This window comes from Lates calcarifer, linkage group LG9 (assembly GCF_001640805.2).
Source record: "Lates calcarifer isolate ASB-BC8 linkage group LG9, TLL_Latcal_v3, whole genome shotgun sequence".
NCBI classification, from domain to species: Eukaryota; Metazoa; Chordata; class Actinopteri; family Centropomidae; genus Lates; species Lates calcarifer.
Window position 1 is genome coordinate 15445291 of NC_066841.1, and position 18078 is coordinate 15463368.

Sequence of the window (18078 nt, forward strand, 5' to 3'; positions counted from 1 at the left end):
GTGTGGATCTCTGGGATTTCTTTGTGTAAATATTTAACTTCTGTGGTGATGTGGATGTCAGACAACTGGCTTACCTCAGTAAGCTACATCAATTTTACTGAAATGTCTGCAAATGTCTCAACATGAGGAGCTGGCAACTGTGGAATTAGGGATTCTGGGACCTGGAAATAGAAACTAAATCAAGATGGAGGGCTATGAAAACTTTTGATGTAAGTCATTGGGAGGTAGCAACCCTGTCCCATTACACTGATATACAACTACTTTCAACAGCGAACATGTTTTGAAGGAAATGTATATAAGGCTGACAGGATTACCTCCTCTAATCCTGGTGGAGGAAGTATTCACATCCTTTACTTAAGTGAAAGTACAAATACCACAATGTAAAAATACTCCATTGTAAGTAAAAATTTGTATTTAAAATCTTACTTAGGTAAGGTTACTGAATGTTGAAATGCTGACACTGAGTCAGTAAAACGTTCACTGATAACATATTCAATTTGTTTTCCCTTTCAACATATCTGATTTGGCAACACAGCATCCACTCATAGCATTGTTAAATTTCTTTATGGTTATGTTTAGGCACTCGCAGTACTTTGTTACAGTTAGGGTAAGATCGTGGTCTGGTGTAATACAGAAAAAAAGTCATCAGTGTCTTCATACACAACGTGTTTATTTACATTTAACCAAAACCATCTTTGGTTAATTGTAAATAATCTTTCCCTAACCCCACCCAAAATGCTTTTAGTGCTAACCTGACCACAGCTGGGAGTCTAGATTTGTTGTCAAAATGCAGCACAGCCACCTGAGCACCTCGCTTCATTCACTTAAAGAACACATTGACTCTGAACATAATCCAGCCATCGATTATGTTTGTCACTTCAACATAATTGGGAAAACAATTTAGCAATATATTAACATAATGTCTTAGAGACAAGGTTAGAGGTACAGGACCTGACATTTTCTCTACCATGGAAATATAGGAATCTGAATGAACAGAGGATGGATTTTTATCTTTTGGGGGGGGGGGGGGCATTTCTCAGCGCAGGTGGAAAGAGGCCCATAGCTCTTTGTGAGCCGTGTGAATAATCCCGTTGACTTCTGAGTTGTGCAGAGAGGCCGTGGCTTGAAAGTCTTGGCATCACTAAAAGAGAAGGATCAATTCTCAGGAGTTAAAAGTGCAGCAGCACTCTGCTGCCTATGCAAAGACGGTGATGATGCATGATCCTCTTGACCTTCACACTTCCTGTTGTGTTGTTTGGCAAGTTTCCTTTTAAGTTCTCTGTCCCTCAGTGCCCTTGGTGAGGAGCTGATGATACTTCTCATTTAGATTCACATATTGTTGGAACAATATGGATGTTTTTTGTGGACAGTCAGACAACAGAAAAAGCACACATCTATTGAGACAGTACTGATACCAGTGATCACATAAAGGGGAACGAGACTGGGAGTAGAAATTCATTCTATTCCCTCATTCCTTAGTTCAAGATACTTAAGTTGCCTTATCTATGACAACAACTAAAACCTTTGCTGCAAGATATTTTCTTTCCTTATCAATTGAGACTTTTTAGCTGGAATTACATTTTGACGGGGCCTGTGAGAGGCTGAATTACCACACTGGCAAAGCAGACCAACTACCCCAAGAACCCAGAGGGCCCCATGTGTGGTAACTCTAACCCTAACCCTTTGATGAACCATGATAGGACATTATAAACTAGACTAATAAGGGCATTAAGGTGGCTTGGGCTTTTTTTTTTAAACGAAATCCTGAGGCCCTGTGTCAAAATGTAGCTTCAACATTTTTATTATATAAGTATATATAATGTTTACATAATATTATGTTGTATAAAATCACCACTAACTAAGAACAAGCAAATCCAAGTTAATATTCTGGCAGTGGAGTACTTGTCTCTGTGGCTCTGGGCTACAGTATAATGAAAGTGCCTTGGGTAGTCTGCTGTGTGCTCTGTGTCCTGATGGGTACTTAAATGCAACAGGACACAAACAAAATGCATCAAGAGTGGGAGGGAATCTGCAAGTCAAAGCCTAAAGCTTAATTTTGCTTCATGGCCCCTTGGCAGGTTAATTTGTCCCTTACTCTGTCACTTATGCTGTATATGTTTGTTATTATAAAATGCAGTCACTCATAAATGAAACAGTTTTATATATAATAAATCTCTCTATCATTCAATTCATTCTCAAACCCTGACTGTGATATCTTACTGCTCTGTCTTCATCTCTCTTTTAGGAGAACCCATACCTGTGTAGTGACGAGTGTGACGCCTCTAACCCAGACTTGGCTCACCCTCCTCAGCTGATGCAGGACCGTGAACGTAACGGCCTTATCACGTACTGGCAGACAGTCACATGGAGACGTCACCCAGAGCCCCTGCTGGCCAACATCACTCTTTCTTGGAACAAGAGTCTAGAGCTCACAGACGACATCCTGATCACCTTTGAGTACGGCCGACCTACTATTATGGTTCTAGAAAAGTCGATGGATAACGGACGCTCCTGGCAGCCCTACCAGTACTATGCTGACGACTGCCAGGACGCCTTCAACATGTCACCCAAACGAGTCCGTGACCTCACGGCCGCCAATATCACACGGGTGAATCTGCACTGAGCAGTACTCACGCTGGGTCGGTTCTAAGAATGAAAAGAATGTGAAGTTTGAGGTGCGGGCACGCTTTGCTGTGTTTGCTGGACCTCGGCTACAGAACATGGACAATCTGTACACTCGCATGGAAAGTATGAAGGGACTGAGGGACTTCTTCACCTTCACCAACCTTAGGTTGAAGCTTCTCAGGCCTGCCCTTGGAGGCACCTATGTCCAGAGAGACAACCTGCTCAAGTACTTCTATGCCATCTCAAACATCGAGGTACCTGCCAGGTGAGGAATATCTTGACACATGTTCATGTCTTTGAAAGGGCCCATACTTTTGATAAGTTTTGATACCCAAAACACAGTACCAGCTCAATATAGTTTTAAATCTCCTCTGTCATGCCTCTCCCTGGAGCTCTAGCAAGAACAGGTCATTTTGTGTCTGTCTTGGAGCCTCTTTTCTGATTGGCTGACTGAGTGATGCAGGGCTAAGCCAACCACAAGTAACAGATTGTAGCCTACTGTAGCATGGTAAAACACACACACACCCAGTAAATACAAATGGTGATGCTGAGGAAACTGCTCAGCAGTCAGTGCTGAAATGAGCCGAACATGACAAACTCAAGACTTAAAATGCTCTGGTATTTCAGAAAAAAAAGAACTTTAGCCACTGGAATCCAATATTACTATCTTAGGGAAGGCTGTGTAATGATGTATTGGCTTCCTGATATCTGACAGAATGACGCTTGGTGTTGCTTTGTTAATAAAGTAAACAAAAAGTAGGTCCAGGTAAGCTGCGCTTGGGGCAGTGACTGTATAGTTATGACATCACAAAGTTACAGAAGTCCTGACAGCTCGTTTAAAGGAAAAGTTTCTGAATATTTTGATACTTTAGTAGTTATACAGCACCTGGAGCTGCTTTATAATAAAAAAAGACATGGAAATATCACTTTCTACAATACGTGACCTTTAATATAAAAACAGACTTCACTTGTAAGAAAACGGAACGGAAATATGAGTGTTGGAAATATATTGAAACTACAAAAATAGGAAATGGGAGTTGAAATGTAATTATGTTTTGATAAAATCATTCTTTGTATGCTCTTGTATGTTCCATATTCTCCCTAAAACCAGACATGATAGTCTTAGTAAATGTAAGTCATTCCCCTCTGAAATGGTTATTTTAGTGCAGAAGTAAATAATTTGCAAGGCTACACTTACACAAACATGACAGATAAAGGAAAATCACCTGGTGATGAACATACCCTCTGGTCTGACATTCATGCGCGTGCACACACACACACACAGTCACTGTGATCTGAGGGCGTTAAAAATGACCTCTCTCTCTCTCAGCATGGATCTTGCTCTGCCTGTCACTGGCCTGTGAGGACAATGATTAATGACAGAAACATACGGCCTTTGTGGTTGAACGTAAACCCGCCATCCACGCTCTGCCAGGGGAGCCGGGAACCCTTACATGGCAACTTTGTGACAGTGAAGGATGCTCAGGCCGTCACGCGCCTGCTTAGCATCAACAAGCCATCTCTCCTACCTTTCAGAATTATTATTCCAATCAATACGGCAGGCTGACATTTGAATGGTATTTAACATCCTTGTTGGGATGGCCTGGAATGGGAGGAAGGAGGCGTGAATTTGCGAGTGTGTGTGTGACAGTGGCGATGGGTGAGAAGGGGAAAGAGAAAATGAACGACTGTTTGAGCAGAGCGTCGTCTTGTATATGTGTGCATGTGCGTGTGGTGGTGTGTGTGGAGTCAGGCTATGGGGGGTGTTTGATGAAGTCCTGAGTGGATGCTGACACAGCACACACACACACACACATAAACAGCCCTCTGGCACTGGGGAAAGGGCCTGCAGGTATTGATCATAGCCACTTTTCAGGCTCAGCACAGAGAGAGGGAGAGATCAGCCCAATACCCTGGGGGTGAAACAGTCCATCACCACACCAGAACCTCAACCAAACCCAGAAAATTTAATAATCATCCATCCCTGTTTTGAACTATCTCTGCTTATTTCTTCAATCAGTAGTCCATGAGCGCACCAAAAATAAGAATTTATCATCTGACACGAAATCCCTGCTGTGCCGCTTTGCTTGAAAACCCCCTACAATGTAAGCTCTTTAAAAAAATTTCTCTTCATATTTACACTTCCAGAAAACTTTCTTAATTTTTCTCCTCATCCACTGAGCAGAGTTGGTGGCTGATGGCTGGTGGCAGCTGGTGATAGTGTCAATATGTGCTGGATCTGGTAACAGAGGACCCAAATTTAGCTCTGTGGAGATGACTGAGGCCAGTCCGTCTTCCGCCCCCGGCCACCCTCGCCTCCCGTAACATAATCACTAATCAATAAGTTATTCTGGGCAGCCAGCAGGAGTATTAGGTGATAGTGATGGGGGGTCCTCAACAGTACAGTACAATCAGGAGTGTCTGATGCTTACGGCTGGGAAATTGATTTTGGGGAGCGAGACGATTAGTCAATGTTCCCTGGACAAAAGGCTAAGCTATTTCATCTCATCTCATCTGGCCTTAGTAACATATTGGGATTTCCAATGCTTAAAATTTGAATAATGAATATTCCACTCTGCTGGGGCTCCAGCGGGGACAGCGCACTGAAATGGGTTTTATATGATCAAGACCGAGTGGCAGTGTACCGCAGGTCGCCACGGTAATGGGATATGCTGGTGTTATCGATGGAGAGAGGGTTGTAGTCACTTCCTGGCCGTATTGCATGTCCCCAGGCCTCTAGCTGTGGCTCTCCGGCTGAACCCAGTTAAAAGTAATTATTATTAGTTAACTGTTCTTAATGACCTGAGCTGAGCCCGGACAGAGACGGCAAAACAAGCCCTTTTCCCATCAACCAGTGTAAGGTGGTACCTCTGTGGGACGTGTCTCTTTTAACTGACGCTGCATTGTCAAGAGTGACTGGCTGGGCTCTAAAGAGCTTGCGCAGGTATGCGGGAAGCCAGGTACTCAAGGCTAAATAGTGCTGCTTTATCAATAAATACGCAACCTGATAGGCCATTAAGTGCAAACGCAGGCAAGCTAGGTTTGATGGGAGGCAGGTTGTAAATTTAGATTTGTGGACGTGATGAAAACACTCAGCAAACTGGATCTTGAACAAGTTGTGAGAGGGCATTTAGGGTAGAAGGCAGCCAGAGGTGGAGCAAGGATTCTGAAGTGGGCAGAGAGAAGAGAAGGTCAAGCAGGGGGAGAGGAGACAAAGTCAAATTGGATAGAGTCGAGAGAATATTATTATACGATTCAGCATCACTCACTTTGTGTTGCAAAGTTCTCCCAAGGTTAACTGTGAGCTACTGTACTGACTACAATATACACTCTAAGCCAAGGTGTTTTGGGTTTTGAAAGCCTTGGGCTTCATGCTCATTTTACAGGCTATATTCAACCCTTAGATGTGGCCATTTCCATATCACTGATGGGCCATGTGAAAGCCATCTTCAGCCATCAAAGACAGAGTAGCAAAGCCTCAACTCTATCATCATTTACATCAGTGAAATCATATTCACCAGGAAGCTTCACTCATAAGCGGAGCTCTCAAATTCTCCCTCATTCATTGGGCCTCTGTCTCTCCATCCCTGTTCCCTCCGTCCCATCTGTCAGGCGCCCCACTGGACTGGGGTGTGGACTATAGCGGGCCATGGCTAGCCTGTAGTCTGCATTATGGATTAGATGTGGGGTCATGGATTGGGCCTTTTTAATGAAATAAGCAGCAGGTCGTACGGTGGGTCTTTATAATGGAATAAAGGAAAGGCTGTAAGCTCAGGAAGAGCCAACTAAGTGGATTAGGGCCAAGACGGAGGGGAGGAGATGAGGAGATAGACGAAGTCTGCATCGTTTTTCTCTCCTCACTGGTAATCGCTGCAGCATCAGGTCCTCTTCTTTCAGACCTCTCAATTTGATTTGATTGGCTGATGGGGGAAGAATGACATTTAAGAGAAGCCAAGTATGCAGGCTGAGTGTCTCTTATTCCCCTATGTTAGCTGAGCAGGGGGTGAAAAAAAAGTTCAGCACATGTACAACATTACAGTACTGTTGAGGATGATGTCACCACCTCTGATCATTTTTACTCTTGGGGAAAAAACAGTTAACAATGACAATAATGGTGTATATTTAAAAAAAAACTAACATTATTGGCAGCTGATGCAATCTGTATTTTTTAAAGGGCATTTTAAACATTGATTTTTTTTTTTATATTAGTTTTTCAGAATTGTTTTCTGCAAGCTACAGACCAGTGAAGGAAGAACTGTCAGAACTTTGTTTCCCTACTGAACCAGAATTTGAAAAAATCATATACAGTGAGTCAGGCATCAGCAGTTGCAGGGATTTGTGGAATCATTTCCATGCGAACTTTGGAGCAGATTCATTTCATAATAGTGCAGCTATTTCACTAATTATGGTCATATTTCTTTGGAGATAAAGAAGCAATAGATGGAATTTCCGTCATATAGTCAATTGTGAGTAGTAACAAGACTAAGGGTCAGTAGTCATACTAGCAGTATTGTGAGGCTGTACTTAGGTATAGTGGTGGTTTGAATTGAATGCTAACATCTTCATGCCTACATGCTCACAATAACAGTGCTAATGCTGATGTTTAGGAGGTAAAGTGTGTCATGTTGATCATACTTGTGTTGCGTGTTAGTATAGTAACATTCTCTAATTGGCTTAACACGGAGTAGAGCTGAGGCTGATGGGAACGACATGAGGCTGGCAGGTGTTTTGTGATACACCAAGTATTGGACAAATTAAAATTTTAGAGGAAAAAGACAAGGCATCAACAGTTATTACAGCTCTCTCTGAAAATCCACAACAATCCACCCAACAGTTGATGAGAGACCACAAATGTTAACCTCATTGTGCCACTAGAGGTAATGTCATAGGAATACTAAAGTCAGTGGGATTCATCCTGTGGGAAGATCAGTCAGTTGATCAAGTAGATGCTGAGATATTTTAGTCTAGACCAAAGCAGCAGACAGATCGACTGACAGACCTACATTGCCATCCCTATAATAATACCCACTACTGCTACTACTACTACTACTGATACTATCAGCACTAAACAATGTAGTGATTTAGTTCTGTGGGTTTTAACCTCTAATTACATTCGATAGGCCCAGTCTTGTCTAAAGGCCCTATCTCTTACCAAAAATTAATTATTTTCCTTTATAGTGAAAATTACTTAAGAGCAGACCTGGCAGAAAACAAGCTATATGAAAGCTAATGATATTCATTGAGTGTTTACATGGTCATGTTGTTTCATGCCTGCTTGACTCATTTACCCGTTGTGTGTCTGTGTTTCTCTCAGTGCCATCCTGGCCCCCTGCTGACAGAGCTAATGTGCTGAGAGGTTTAAGCTCTCTGTCTCCTCACAGACTGGAACAGACTGGCACAGAAAACTTTCCTGGTGCTTATTAACATGTTGCAGAGAGCAAAGATAGGATGGTCGAAGCAGTTTTATGCCTTCTTTCATGTTTCTGTAGGTGTTCTTTGTGGTTATATCATGACAGCTAGGAGCAGCAGAAGCTCTCTGTAATTCTCCATCAAATGGAAATATTTCTGCTACACAAAATATGCAACTGTAGTCATGAATATTATTTCTAATTAACTTTTCAAAAGATCACTAGGATTTTTTAGAGCAAATGTATGCAAAAATCCAAGAGAATATTTCAGTGGAATTGTTCTCTCAAAGTTGTGTGTGTGCATGTTGTCGTTTTAGAGAATTTTATTTCATGTGATCATTTACATTTTGGCTAAAAATGCTCGATATACATCTGTCACCAGCATTCCTCTTTCTTTACACTGCTCAAGCATGCTTTGTGGTGTTTGTACATCCACTCTATTTAGAATTAGATCATAACATGCCTGACAAAACTTCGATTTTGAGAATGTGACGCTGAAGTGACCAAAAGATAACAAGGTCAGTCCTGGATGACAAGATGACAATTTGCCCTTAAAGACTCAAGCCCCATTTACTGACCCAATCACATTCTGATCACAAAGTGCTCTGCGTGTATTTACTCGCATTAAGGTGTTTTTCCCTATATAAATATGGATGTTTAGATAGATGGGGTAAAAGGGTAACTTAAGGATATACTATAAAATAAAATATGAAATAAAGAAGAAACATAAGTAAAGGAAGTAAATGGAAAATTTTACCAAATATGACAAACTGCAGTCACACATACATCGTCAAAAACAGTGGTTCTCAACCTGAGGTTTGAGACTGCCTCAGTGGATCACAGGATAAATCTAGGAGGTTCACCAATTTACACATTGAAGCACTGATTTTTTTTTATATTAGTTTTTCAGAATTGTTTTCTGCAAGCTACAGACCAGTGAAGGAAGAACTGTCAGAACTTTGTTTCCCTACTGAACCAGAATTTGAAAAAATCATATACAGTGAGTCAGGCATCAGCAGTTGCAGGGATTTGTGGAATCATTTCCATGCGAACTTTGGAGCAGATTCATTTCATAATAGTGCAGCTATTTCACTAATTATGGTCATATTGCTTTGGAGATAAAGAAGCAATAGATGGAATTTCCGTCATATAGTCAATTGTGAGTAGTAACAAGACTAAGGGTCAGTAGTCATACTAGCAGTATTGTGAGGCTGTACTTAGGTATAGTGGTGGTTTGAATTGAATGCTAACATCCTCATGCCAACATGCTCACAATAACAGTGCTAATGCTGATGTTTAGGAGGTAAAGTGTGTCATGTTGATCATACTTGTGTTGCGTGTTAGTATAGTAACATTCTCTAATTGGCTTAACACAGAGTAGAGCTGAGGCTGATGGGAACGACATGAGTCTGGCAGGTGTTTTGTGATACACCAAGTATTGGACAAATTAAAATTTTAGAGAAAAAGACAAGGCATCAACAGTTATTACAGCTCTCTCTGAAAATCCACAACAATCCACCCAACAGTTGATGAAAGACCACAAATGTTAACCTCAAACTGCAAACAAACTGCACAAACTGCAGTACATCGACAAAACCAGTGGTTCTCAACTTGGGGTTTAAGACTGCCTCAGTGGATCCAGGAGGTCCACTGATTTACACATTGTCTTGATAACTTTCCAGAGCTATAAAATCCTGTGTGTTAGCGTCACAAACTGTGGTGCGGTGTTTTGGCGTCTGATAAGCCTTTAAACGCATTAATCTATTACTCCACCTGGACTTCCTGGATCGTATTTCATTGTCTCACCGGAACCGTAAACAACACACCCCCACCGCCGCAGTTTTCAGTCTAAATCCCACTTAGAGTTGCATTGTGGGTAATATAAGTGCCAGGTTATGACGAGGAAGACTGATGCTTGGAATAAATCAGGAAAGAAGACAAAAACATGCCGCAACAGCTGAAACGTAAAGCTGAAAAACTGAAACATACTCATTTAAACTTGGAAATCACAAACCTTCAGTAACACTCATCTGTACTTGCAGTCACACTGCCTCCTGAGGGATGGACTAATTAGACCCTGAATGGCTTACATTGGCTAAAGCTGACTGTTACAATGCTTTATAGTTGTAGTGGAAGCATGAATGAGGATGACAGGGCGGACAGTGAAAAATTTCTGTGACCCCAAGGCTTGTCCATCTTCTCCGTCGGAGAACAAGGAAGAACAGATGCTTCTCCTCTGCTCCCTTTTAGGAGCCTCCAGTCTTTTTGTGTCTTGATTATCCACGTAGGGTGACTTTGACTTTGGAAGCTGTCACCACTATTTTTGAATTACACCAAAGTTTTCTTTCGTGTCCTTTGCAGAGTGAAGGTGAGAGGATGGGAGGTATAAGCCTGGATCAGGGGGAGAGGGAGAGAAATAAAAGAGGGAGGCAGATGATGGATTAACTCCTAGTTTCATGGGACTAGCTGGGGTGTGTGATTTTGTGATGAATGATGTGAGGTGTGATGCTCTGTAAATATTATTCTCCAGTTCACATGGCCACCACAGAGCAGAGTAACATAGTCCTCCCCACGTATTCTCCATATTTTCCACCCACGGTTGAAAACTTCCCAGTCTATTCTGATTCATGAAAAAAAAAACACTTTGCACTTGAATACTGCCACATTTTTCCTCTCATGAATGAAATATACGATCCATGCTTGACATGTGATGAGGAGAACAAATAGGTAGCGGTTTGTGTGTTGTCACCAAAGACAGGAAGCCTTCACGCGTGGTCCCTCCCACCCCGTTGAGACTCCTCCCCTCTGAGTTATCGCCTTCAGAGGCTGCCGAGGCTCGGAAACAGATCACTTTTTAAATCATTCATGAGCACTCCCCAGAAAAGAAGGGCATGCAGAAAGCTGAGGGACCGCAATGAGGAATGTGTCATTGTTCCTCTCATATGCTGTGATTTATGACACAATGGTTGTAACTGATTTGATAATCACAGTTTATTCCCCCTCAGAAGGGAAGAAAGTTAAAGTCAGCGATTTTGCCTGTTTTCCTTTCATTTCCCATCCTTTGTTTCACAGATGAACGTCTTTTTTTCTCTTCATCCCCACCCCCTTCAATAGATTTTTCTTTTTTCCCTGCACCTTCCAACCCCTCCCTCTTACTCATCCCATAAATATCCTTTTAAATTCACAAATACAATAAAGAATTCTCCCTACTAGCCGCCTGTACTGTGCCTTACCCAGCATCTGGTGAGAGGGGAATCTCTTGATACCGCAAGCGTGCTTTAAAGCTGAAAAGCATGCTGGGAATTGTAAGTGGGAGAACATGAGGTAGAGGGAGGGTGTCCTTGGAAAGATGGTTTGTTCTCAGTCAGCCACATTAATTAGCATAGCATTATTACAGGCGTGGTGTGTTCAAAAACACACTGGCGTCTTTACTGCGGTACTGTCGCTGTCATTACTAGCATGTAGATGGGCACGGATAAACAACTCATCAATTGGAGCCTGAGAGCGAGAGACAGAAAATAAGTCCATGTGTTTGTCAATTAGAAACACAGAGTCTCATACTGTGATCAGTCGATTTTTGATGTCAGAGACTTTTACTTTTACCACAGCGCTGTCCCATAATGGGCTGTGGAGGGACAAGAGTCAGGAAGTTTGCAATCAAACAAAACAGGAGCTGTCCTGATGTTGTGGTGATCGCTGATTAGTTTGGTCGGACTTTTGAATAAAATCATGATGTACCACTGAACAAATCAGGAGAAGCTAATGAGTAATTAAAAAGTGCATCACGAACAGCTATGAATCACAAAAATGATTGACTACAGTCGATCATTGTAAGTGATATGAGAACAATGCACATGTCTTCATTTGCCTTACATGATACTAAACTGAATTTCCTAAGATGCAGGTGTAATGGTCAGACAAAGCACCCAGTGTATGTTGGAATATCTGATCATCCAATAGCATCAGAACCCCACCCCATCTCCACACCCAACCTGACCCCCTTCCATCCCCAACAACACACACCTTTTACAACATCAGATTTTGGGTGGGGGTGGGGGGCTGCATCTGACCATTTCACACAGACTTCACGCCGTGATTGGCCAGTTGTGTGGAGGAGAGAAAAGAGCTCTCACTTCTTCATTCTTGACACAACTACGCTGTATTTCAGTCGAATGCAGCACTGTGAGCGCTTTCCAGTACAGAGTGAAGAGAGGATGAATATCTCCATTGTCGATTTGACACTGCATCTCAATTAGTCAGACGTGTTAAAGTCCCGCAAAGTCACCCGTCAAAGTTCACCACACTTGAAAGCTGGTACAGCGTGGAGCAGATAAAGATGGATGCATACAGTCTTCGCACCATCCTCATTTGTCTTAAGTGAAGTGAGTGAATGTGATGAATCAAAACAATTGATCAACCAGCAGTAATCTTTAAATGAGTCCTGCTCTTAGCCCTAAAGGACACATGAACATACTCACTGTTTATTAAAAAGTATGGGGTCCTTCAGTAACTACAGCTTCATATTAAGTCTGCACAAAACAGAGGTCATTTCATTAATTACAAAAAAATGCCGGGAATTTGCTGCTCATTATGTGCTCAGTTCAGATGTTAATAGAATTTCTAAATCATTTCACTACAAGTAATTCATTTATCTAGAGATTATTAAGGAAAATATCATAATTACTGAATAAGTGAAGCAGACTTTGCTACAGCTCAGAGCACTGGTAAACACTGTCCTTTCTGTTTTTTAACAAAGACCCCCAAGTTTTAGTCCTTGTACTAATTGTCTTGCTAACTGCGCGGTGTATTTGGACGCCCCCCCCCCCCTCCGTACCTCTCTCCTCACCTCCTCTCCTCTCATCCTCTGGCCCAGGGCTGGGGTAGCTCTCTTCTTGCTATGACTAATGATGTTCTTTCAGTCTCAAGGTTTTAGCAGGATAATTATATTAACCCCTGTCCTCTGGCTGATCCCAGCTCAGCTCCTCTTCCCCAGGCATCCTCCCCTTTCACAGTCTTACTGGAATTAGACGCTAACGCACACACACATGGGTATATACAGGAATGTACATTACAGTTGTATGCCAATGTGGGTTTTGTATTAGCATGTCTGTATATATGTGTGTGTGTGTGTGTGTGTGTGTGTGTGTGTGTGTATGCAAGTTTTGGTGACTTTTAGGAGACTTTTTCCAAATGAGTTTATCATTTAAATGAGAGGACATGCAGCTAAGAAAACAGGAGCAAGTATGTAAAGTAATTATGCTTTGTGTGAAAAATTAGGTGCATGGGTGAAGATGGGTGAGGGCCTGCGGGTGCAGGTTTGCAAAATGTGTTGGCGTGCTAATTTATAACAACATGCCTTCACACATTAGAGGTTCAAAAGTTTGTTGTGTCTCTGAAGTTCGTATGGCGGGCATATTGTCTCAGGGAGAAGCACCAGATATCCAGAGTGTATTCTGTTCTCCACTACAAAGTTTTTCATTCTGTTATATACACACAACAGACATAAAGATCCTACAAAGATCCATATCGCCCCAGGGGCTCTGAAGACTCTGTGGGGGGCTGCACAACAGGAAGAACCTCCCACCAAACCCCATGTCGTCCCCGAGTTTCTGTCTCTTCATCACTTTTTCATTCCTCCCCTTACCTCCCATCTCCCTTTGCTTCTTCATCCTTGTTCATATCTTAAATAAGAGGACATATAATAACGCCCCCACCTCCAACTCACACCCAATTTCCTCTGTCCCCAGGTGTTAGTCTTCGCTGTAGTGTTCATTAAAACACATTCAGCAGCATTAAGGACTCTGCAGGGAGGTTACACTCTAATATCCAGCACAGTTACACGGTCATCTCAGGACAATCAGGGCTGGATGGGAGCGAGGCCGGACTCTCTTTAGTTGGAGGGAGCCTTAAGATGCAGTGACATGGCTGCCTCAGTAAGAATGGTGTCAGCTATTCTGCATCCTTCATGCTGCATCATGCCGCATGAATATTACAATGCCGGCGTGCAGAGCCTTGAATTACCACCCACCAAGTGCCAAATGCCAGTAAAATATGTCTTGTGTGGACGAATTAATAAGGGTCACCCATCACAGTGGTCAGTGACTTTTGAGAATGCATCTATTCATGGATGATAACATTCAGCATATGCTATTATGAGTTATTTCTTATTAAATGCATTTTTTTTTTTTACACAGGATCAAACTGAAAACTTTTCTGAAGTTTTGCAGAATAATTTACCCTTTTAAGATTGGAAGAGAAGAAGAAGAAGAAGGGCATTGACTACATATTTGTGTAGGCTCTTAAATGGCCCATGTCAGTTTTTTTCTCTTCCAGCAGCTAGTTGATATAGAAAGTGATGGGTCAGACTTGTAGCTGAGTTTATGCTGAAAAAAGGGTTACCATATATTTACGCAAAGAGTTCAGTTTTAAAGATTTGGCAAAAATGAATCCATAACAAAAATGAATCAGGAATGACCTGGAGTCTTAAGACAATAACATCTGAATGACTGATGAAAAAAGCCCTGTTTAAAAAATACACTGAAATTTTAGAGCAAAAACATGCAAAAATACATGAGTCAATTAAGTAGATGTTCATACAAGCTGGAACTGTGCCCACTGTCACAGTGCAGAGACGCACAGTACAAAGAGTATGAATTAAAGGTATATTAAGTCACACTCAAGAGGGGCACATAAATCAACATACAGTACTTAGTAGCAGCCAACTGGCTTAGTGACATAATCAGTAAACCCCAAATATTAACAAGTGAGATGATACACTTAATGTTTCAGTGAACAAGAAAGTTATTTACAGATTGTGTTTTATCCTTATACACAAAGTATCATTGGAAACAGCCAGGGTGACAAAATCCTTTGAAAGCTGCATATTAATTACCCCTGCAGTTTGAAAGGCCAGCAAAAACAGTACATTTCACACAGCTGGCATGTAACACACACCTGAACTGTTCTAATATATAGCTCTCTCTCACTCTTTCTCTCTCTCTCTCTCTCTCTCTCTCTCTCTCTCTCTCTCTCTCTCTCACACACACACACACACAAACTGTCTCCGCTGCACTCATGAGAACGGTCCTCTGAGGTCTGGACTGGAGAACAGGATGTGCCCAGGCTCCATTATTTAGTTATTTGGTCCTGTGCATACGGTGCATACTTCAGAGAGCAGGTAGCTCAAAGTGGGCCTGACTCTGCCTGCTGCTCTTTACACGACCCCACCCAACCAATCAGAGGGCTGCTCTCAGGTCTGAACACAAGCAAGGCATGCACGCAATAGCCATTTACTGTATCCTGTGTAAATAATTTACTCGTAGGCTTAGTCTCACACAGTCTCCCACTCTTTCTCTGTCTTTCTTTGGCTGTATCCATCCCTCTATCTAGTGCATGATCCCAAACTAAAGACACACTTTTTAACTCAGAGCAAACTGTGCTAATATAATGAATCATCCCACATACACACCAGGGAGGTCACACATCCCCCTGCAGTGCATAGTAGAGATACACACACACACACACACACACACACACACACACACACACATTACAAACACACACGGTGTGGATTGCAAAGACAATCAAGGTCATTCCTGCGCTTTGAATAATTTAAGATTTCTTTTTGCTGGACGTTTCACTCCACTTTTTTTTTCAAAAACATCCAGTGACCTCTTGACATTGAGCATATTTAGCAAGCTTGTGTATTTATATGTGTGCGTGTGAGTATGTATGAGTGGGAGACCCCAAACACAGAGTCCCTCAGGCCTGTCCCTCACTCCCTTAGACGCTCCAGTAGAAAGTGATTTCTCCCTTATTTGGCTTTTGGGATATGCCCAAAAAAAGATTGAAAACTGAGAGGCTAGGAAGAGATGGAGGAAGAGGGGAAGACAGGAAGACAGGAATAAAGCAGGAAATGTATCAAAATCATTTGTGGTCTTTTGCTGTCAACAACTTTCATTATATGTGACAAATAATGAGCGCGGGTGGAGGGATTTTTTAAAAAATATCATCAGTTCTGTTATTAATATGAGAGTAATTGAAAAGTGTGAAAGAACTGTTGTGGTTATTAAAAGAGGCGCGGTGTAATTTCTACTCACCACATGATTGCAGGGGAGGTCAGTTATAGATTACCTGTTTAGTCTACAGTGAGAGAGAGAGAGAGGGAGCGCACATGTGAGACAGAGGATGGATGGTGGAGAGGAGAGAAAAAAAAAGGTGAGGAGCGGTGGAGAGGAGGAGAGGGAACGTTTGAAGAGACTCACGCTGCTCCCCTGCTACGGGAGGCTGCACTCGAGGAAAATCGATCCTCTCCCTTCAGAGAAAGAAATTTATGAAGCTGGAACATAAACGCAGTCATGTCCAATTAGCTGCTCTGAATTTACGAGGCGAGGCGGGGGAGGAAGTGGGAGGGGATGTGGTGATAAAGACTTCAGCAGAAGCCAATAAGGCATGCTGCTGATCAATGATCCCAGCTTCACGCAAACTCCCACTCCTGGCCTGATCGCTTCCCGCTGCGCTCGGGATACACTGTGTTGGAGGGCTCAGCTTCTTTTCCAGGCCACTGTCTACCAATCAGATTTTAATTTATGGACATACTAAAGATCACCTCCAGACATGTTTTAGGAAATACAAAAATACTGTGCTTTGAATAATAATTTCTGTCTGTTATGGTTCTGCAAAAAAAGTTCAATTGCCTGGTTAAAATTACATCTACTCCCTCTCCCTCATTGAAAATCCAGAATCTATGAATATGCAAATATTTTTCATTTGGAAACTTAAGCGAGCAGACACAGGATGTCTCCTACTTCACTTAAAAGTCCATTCTCAGTTTTAATGTGCTGAAGGCTTCAAGTTTCCAAATACTTAGTCTTGGACTTTCAAACCAATTGGAATGTCACAAAATCATGTTCATACGTATGCCTTAAATTTAGGTTTAAGGTGACCACAGGAAAACCCCTTTAAGCAGATGAACCCTGCACATACAGCAAAAGTTTCAGGCACTACAGGTTAGGTGAGGATGCTTCAAAAATGCCAGGGATAATTTTATCAATTAACTTTATCCAAGGTGCAGTAAACAGTGAAGCCTAATTAAATCAGACCACCCATTGTCTATAAACCAGTTCTTCTTGGTACATTTGCACCTAGTTTTTTCAAGGTACTTGGCAGGTAGGTTGATCCAAGCATCTTGGAGAACTTGCCACAGTTCTGTGGATTTAGTCTGTCTCAGTGTCTTCCGTCTCCTCATGTAAACCCACACTGACTCCATCATGTTGACTCCTTGTTCCTCTTGTCACGTCAGGTCTTTATGACTCTGGCTGTGTGTTTAGGCTTGTTGTCATGCAGCAGAATGATTCTGGGAGCGATCAGACGCCTCCCTGATGTTACTGTGGGATGAATAGGAATCTAAACATCTGAAGTGCCTAAAACTTTTGCAGAGTACAGTAAATTCAGCACAGTGAAGGCCAAAAATCCACCTGAAGTTGAAGAATGAGACATACGTGTTTATTGGCATATAAGTGAAATCAAAATCTTTTCCTAATGTTAAGCAAAGTGCTTTTGTTGCCTAAACCTAATCACATGCATGACTCGGGATACAAACCTTGGCCTCTGGTGTCAATGACCTGCTGATTGTACGATCTAATCTATCATCCACCTCAGCCACCTCACTACACGTGCAGGACAGTACGTTCTCTACAAACATAGAGAACTCACTAAATTCAAAAAAAGGTTTCTCTGTAGTTAAGCTGTTCAACACAATGTAATTGGGACAGCAAATAACATTTCTAAGAGGCAGGGTTAATTTCAATCATCCCCAGCAGAGGCACATGGGCCTTCATATCATCAGTCAGTGCTAGTTTGGGTGTTAAGTCTTTTCCTCTCTCTGACAAAAGCGCTGACATTCATCACCCATTAGGCTCGCACTCTACTATTACTCCAGTAATTTGTGTAGCCGGTTGTGTATTTTGTGGTATCAAGGGAGGGGGCTGTTGTGAGTACCAAGTGGGTCTTCTCAGTGACGGCTGATCGAACACAGAGTAGGAGA

General features: G+C 42.1%; 1 protein-coding gene across 1 annotated transcript in view; it reads left to right on the forward strand.

Moving 5' to 3' along the window:
* Positions 1 to 18078, forward strand: part of ntng2b (netrin g2b) — a 62430-nt gene that overhangs the window by 12426 nt on the left and 31926 nt on the right. Inside the window, 2 exon segments of the mRNA XM_018662498.2 lie at positions 2246 to 2611; positions 2613 to 2890. Coding sequence (XP_018518014.1) covers positions 2246 to 2611; positions 2613 to 2890 — 644 coding nt within the window.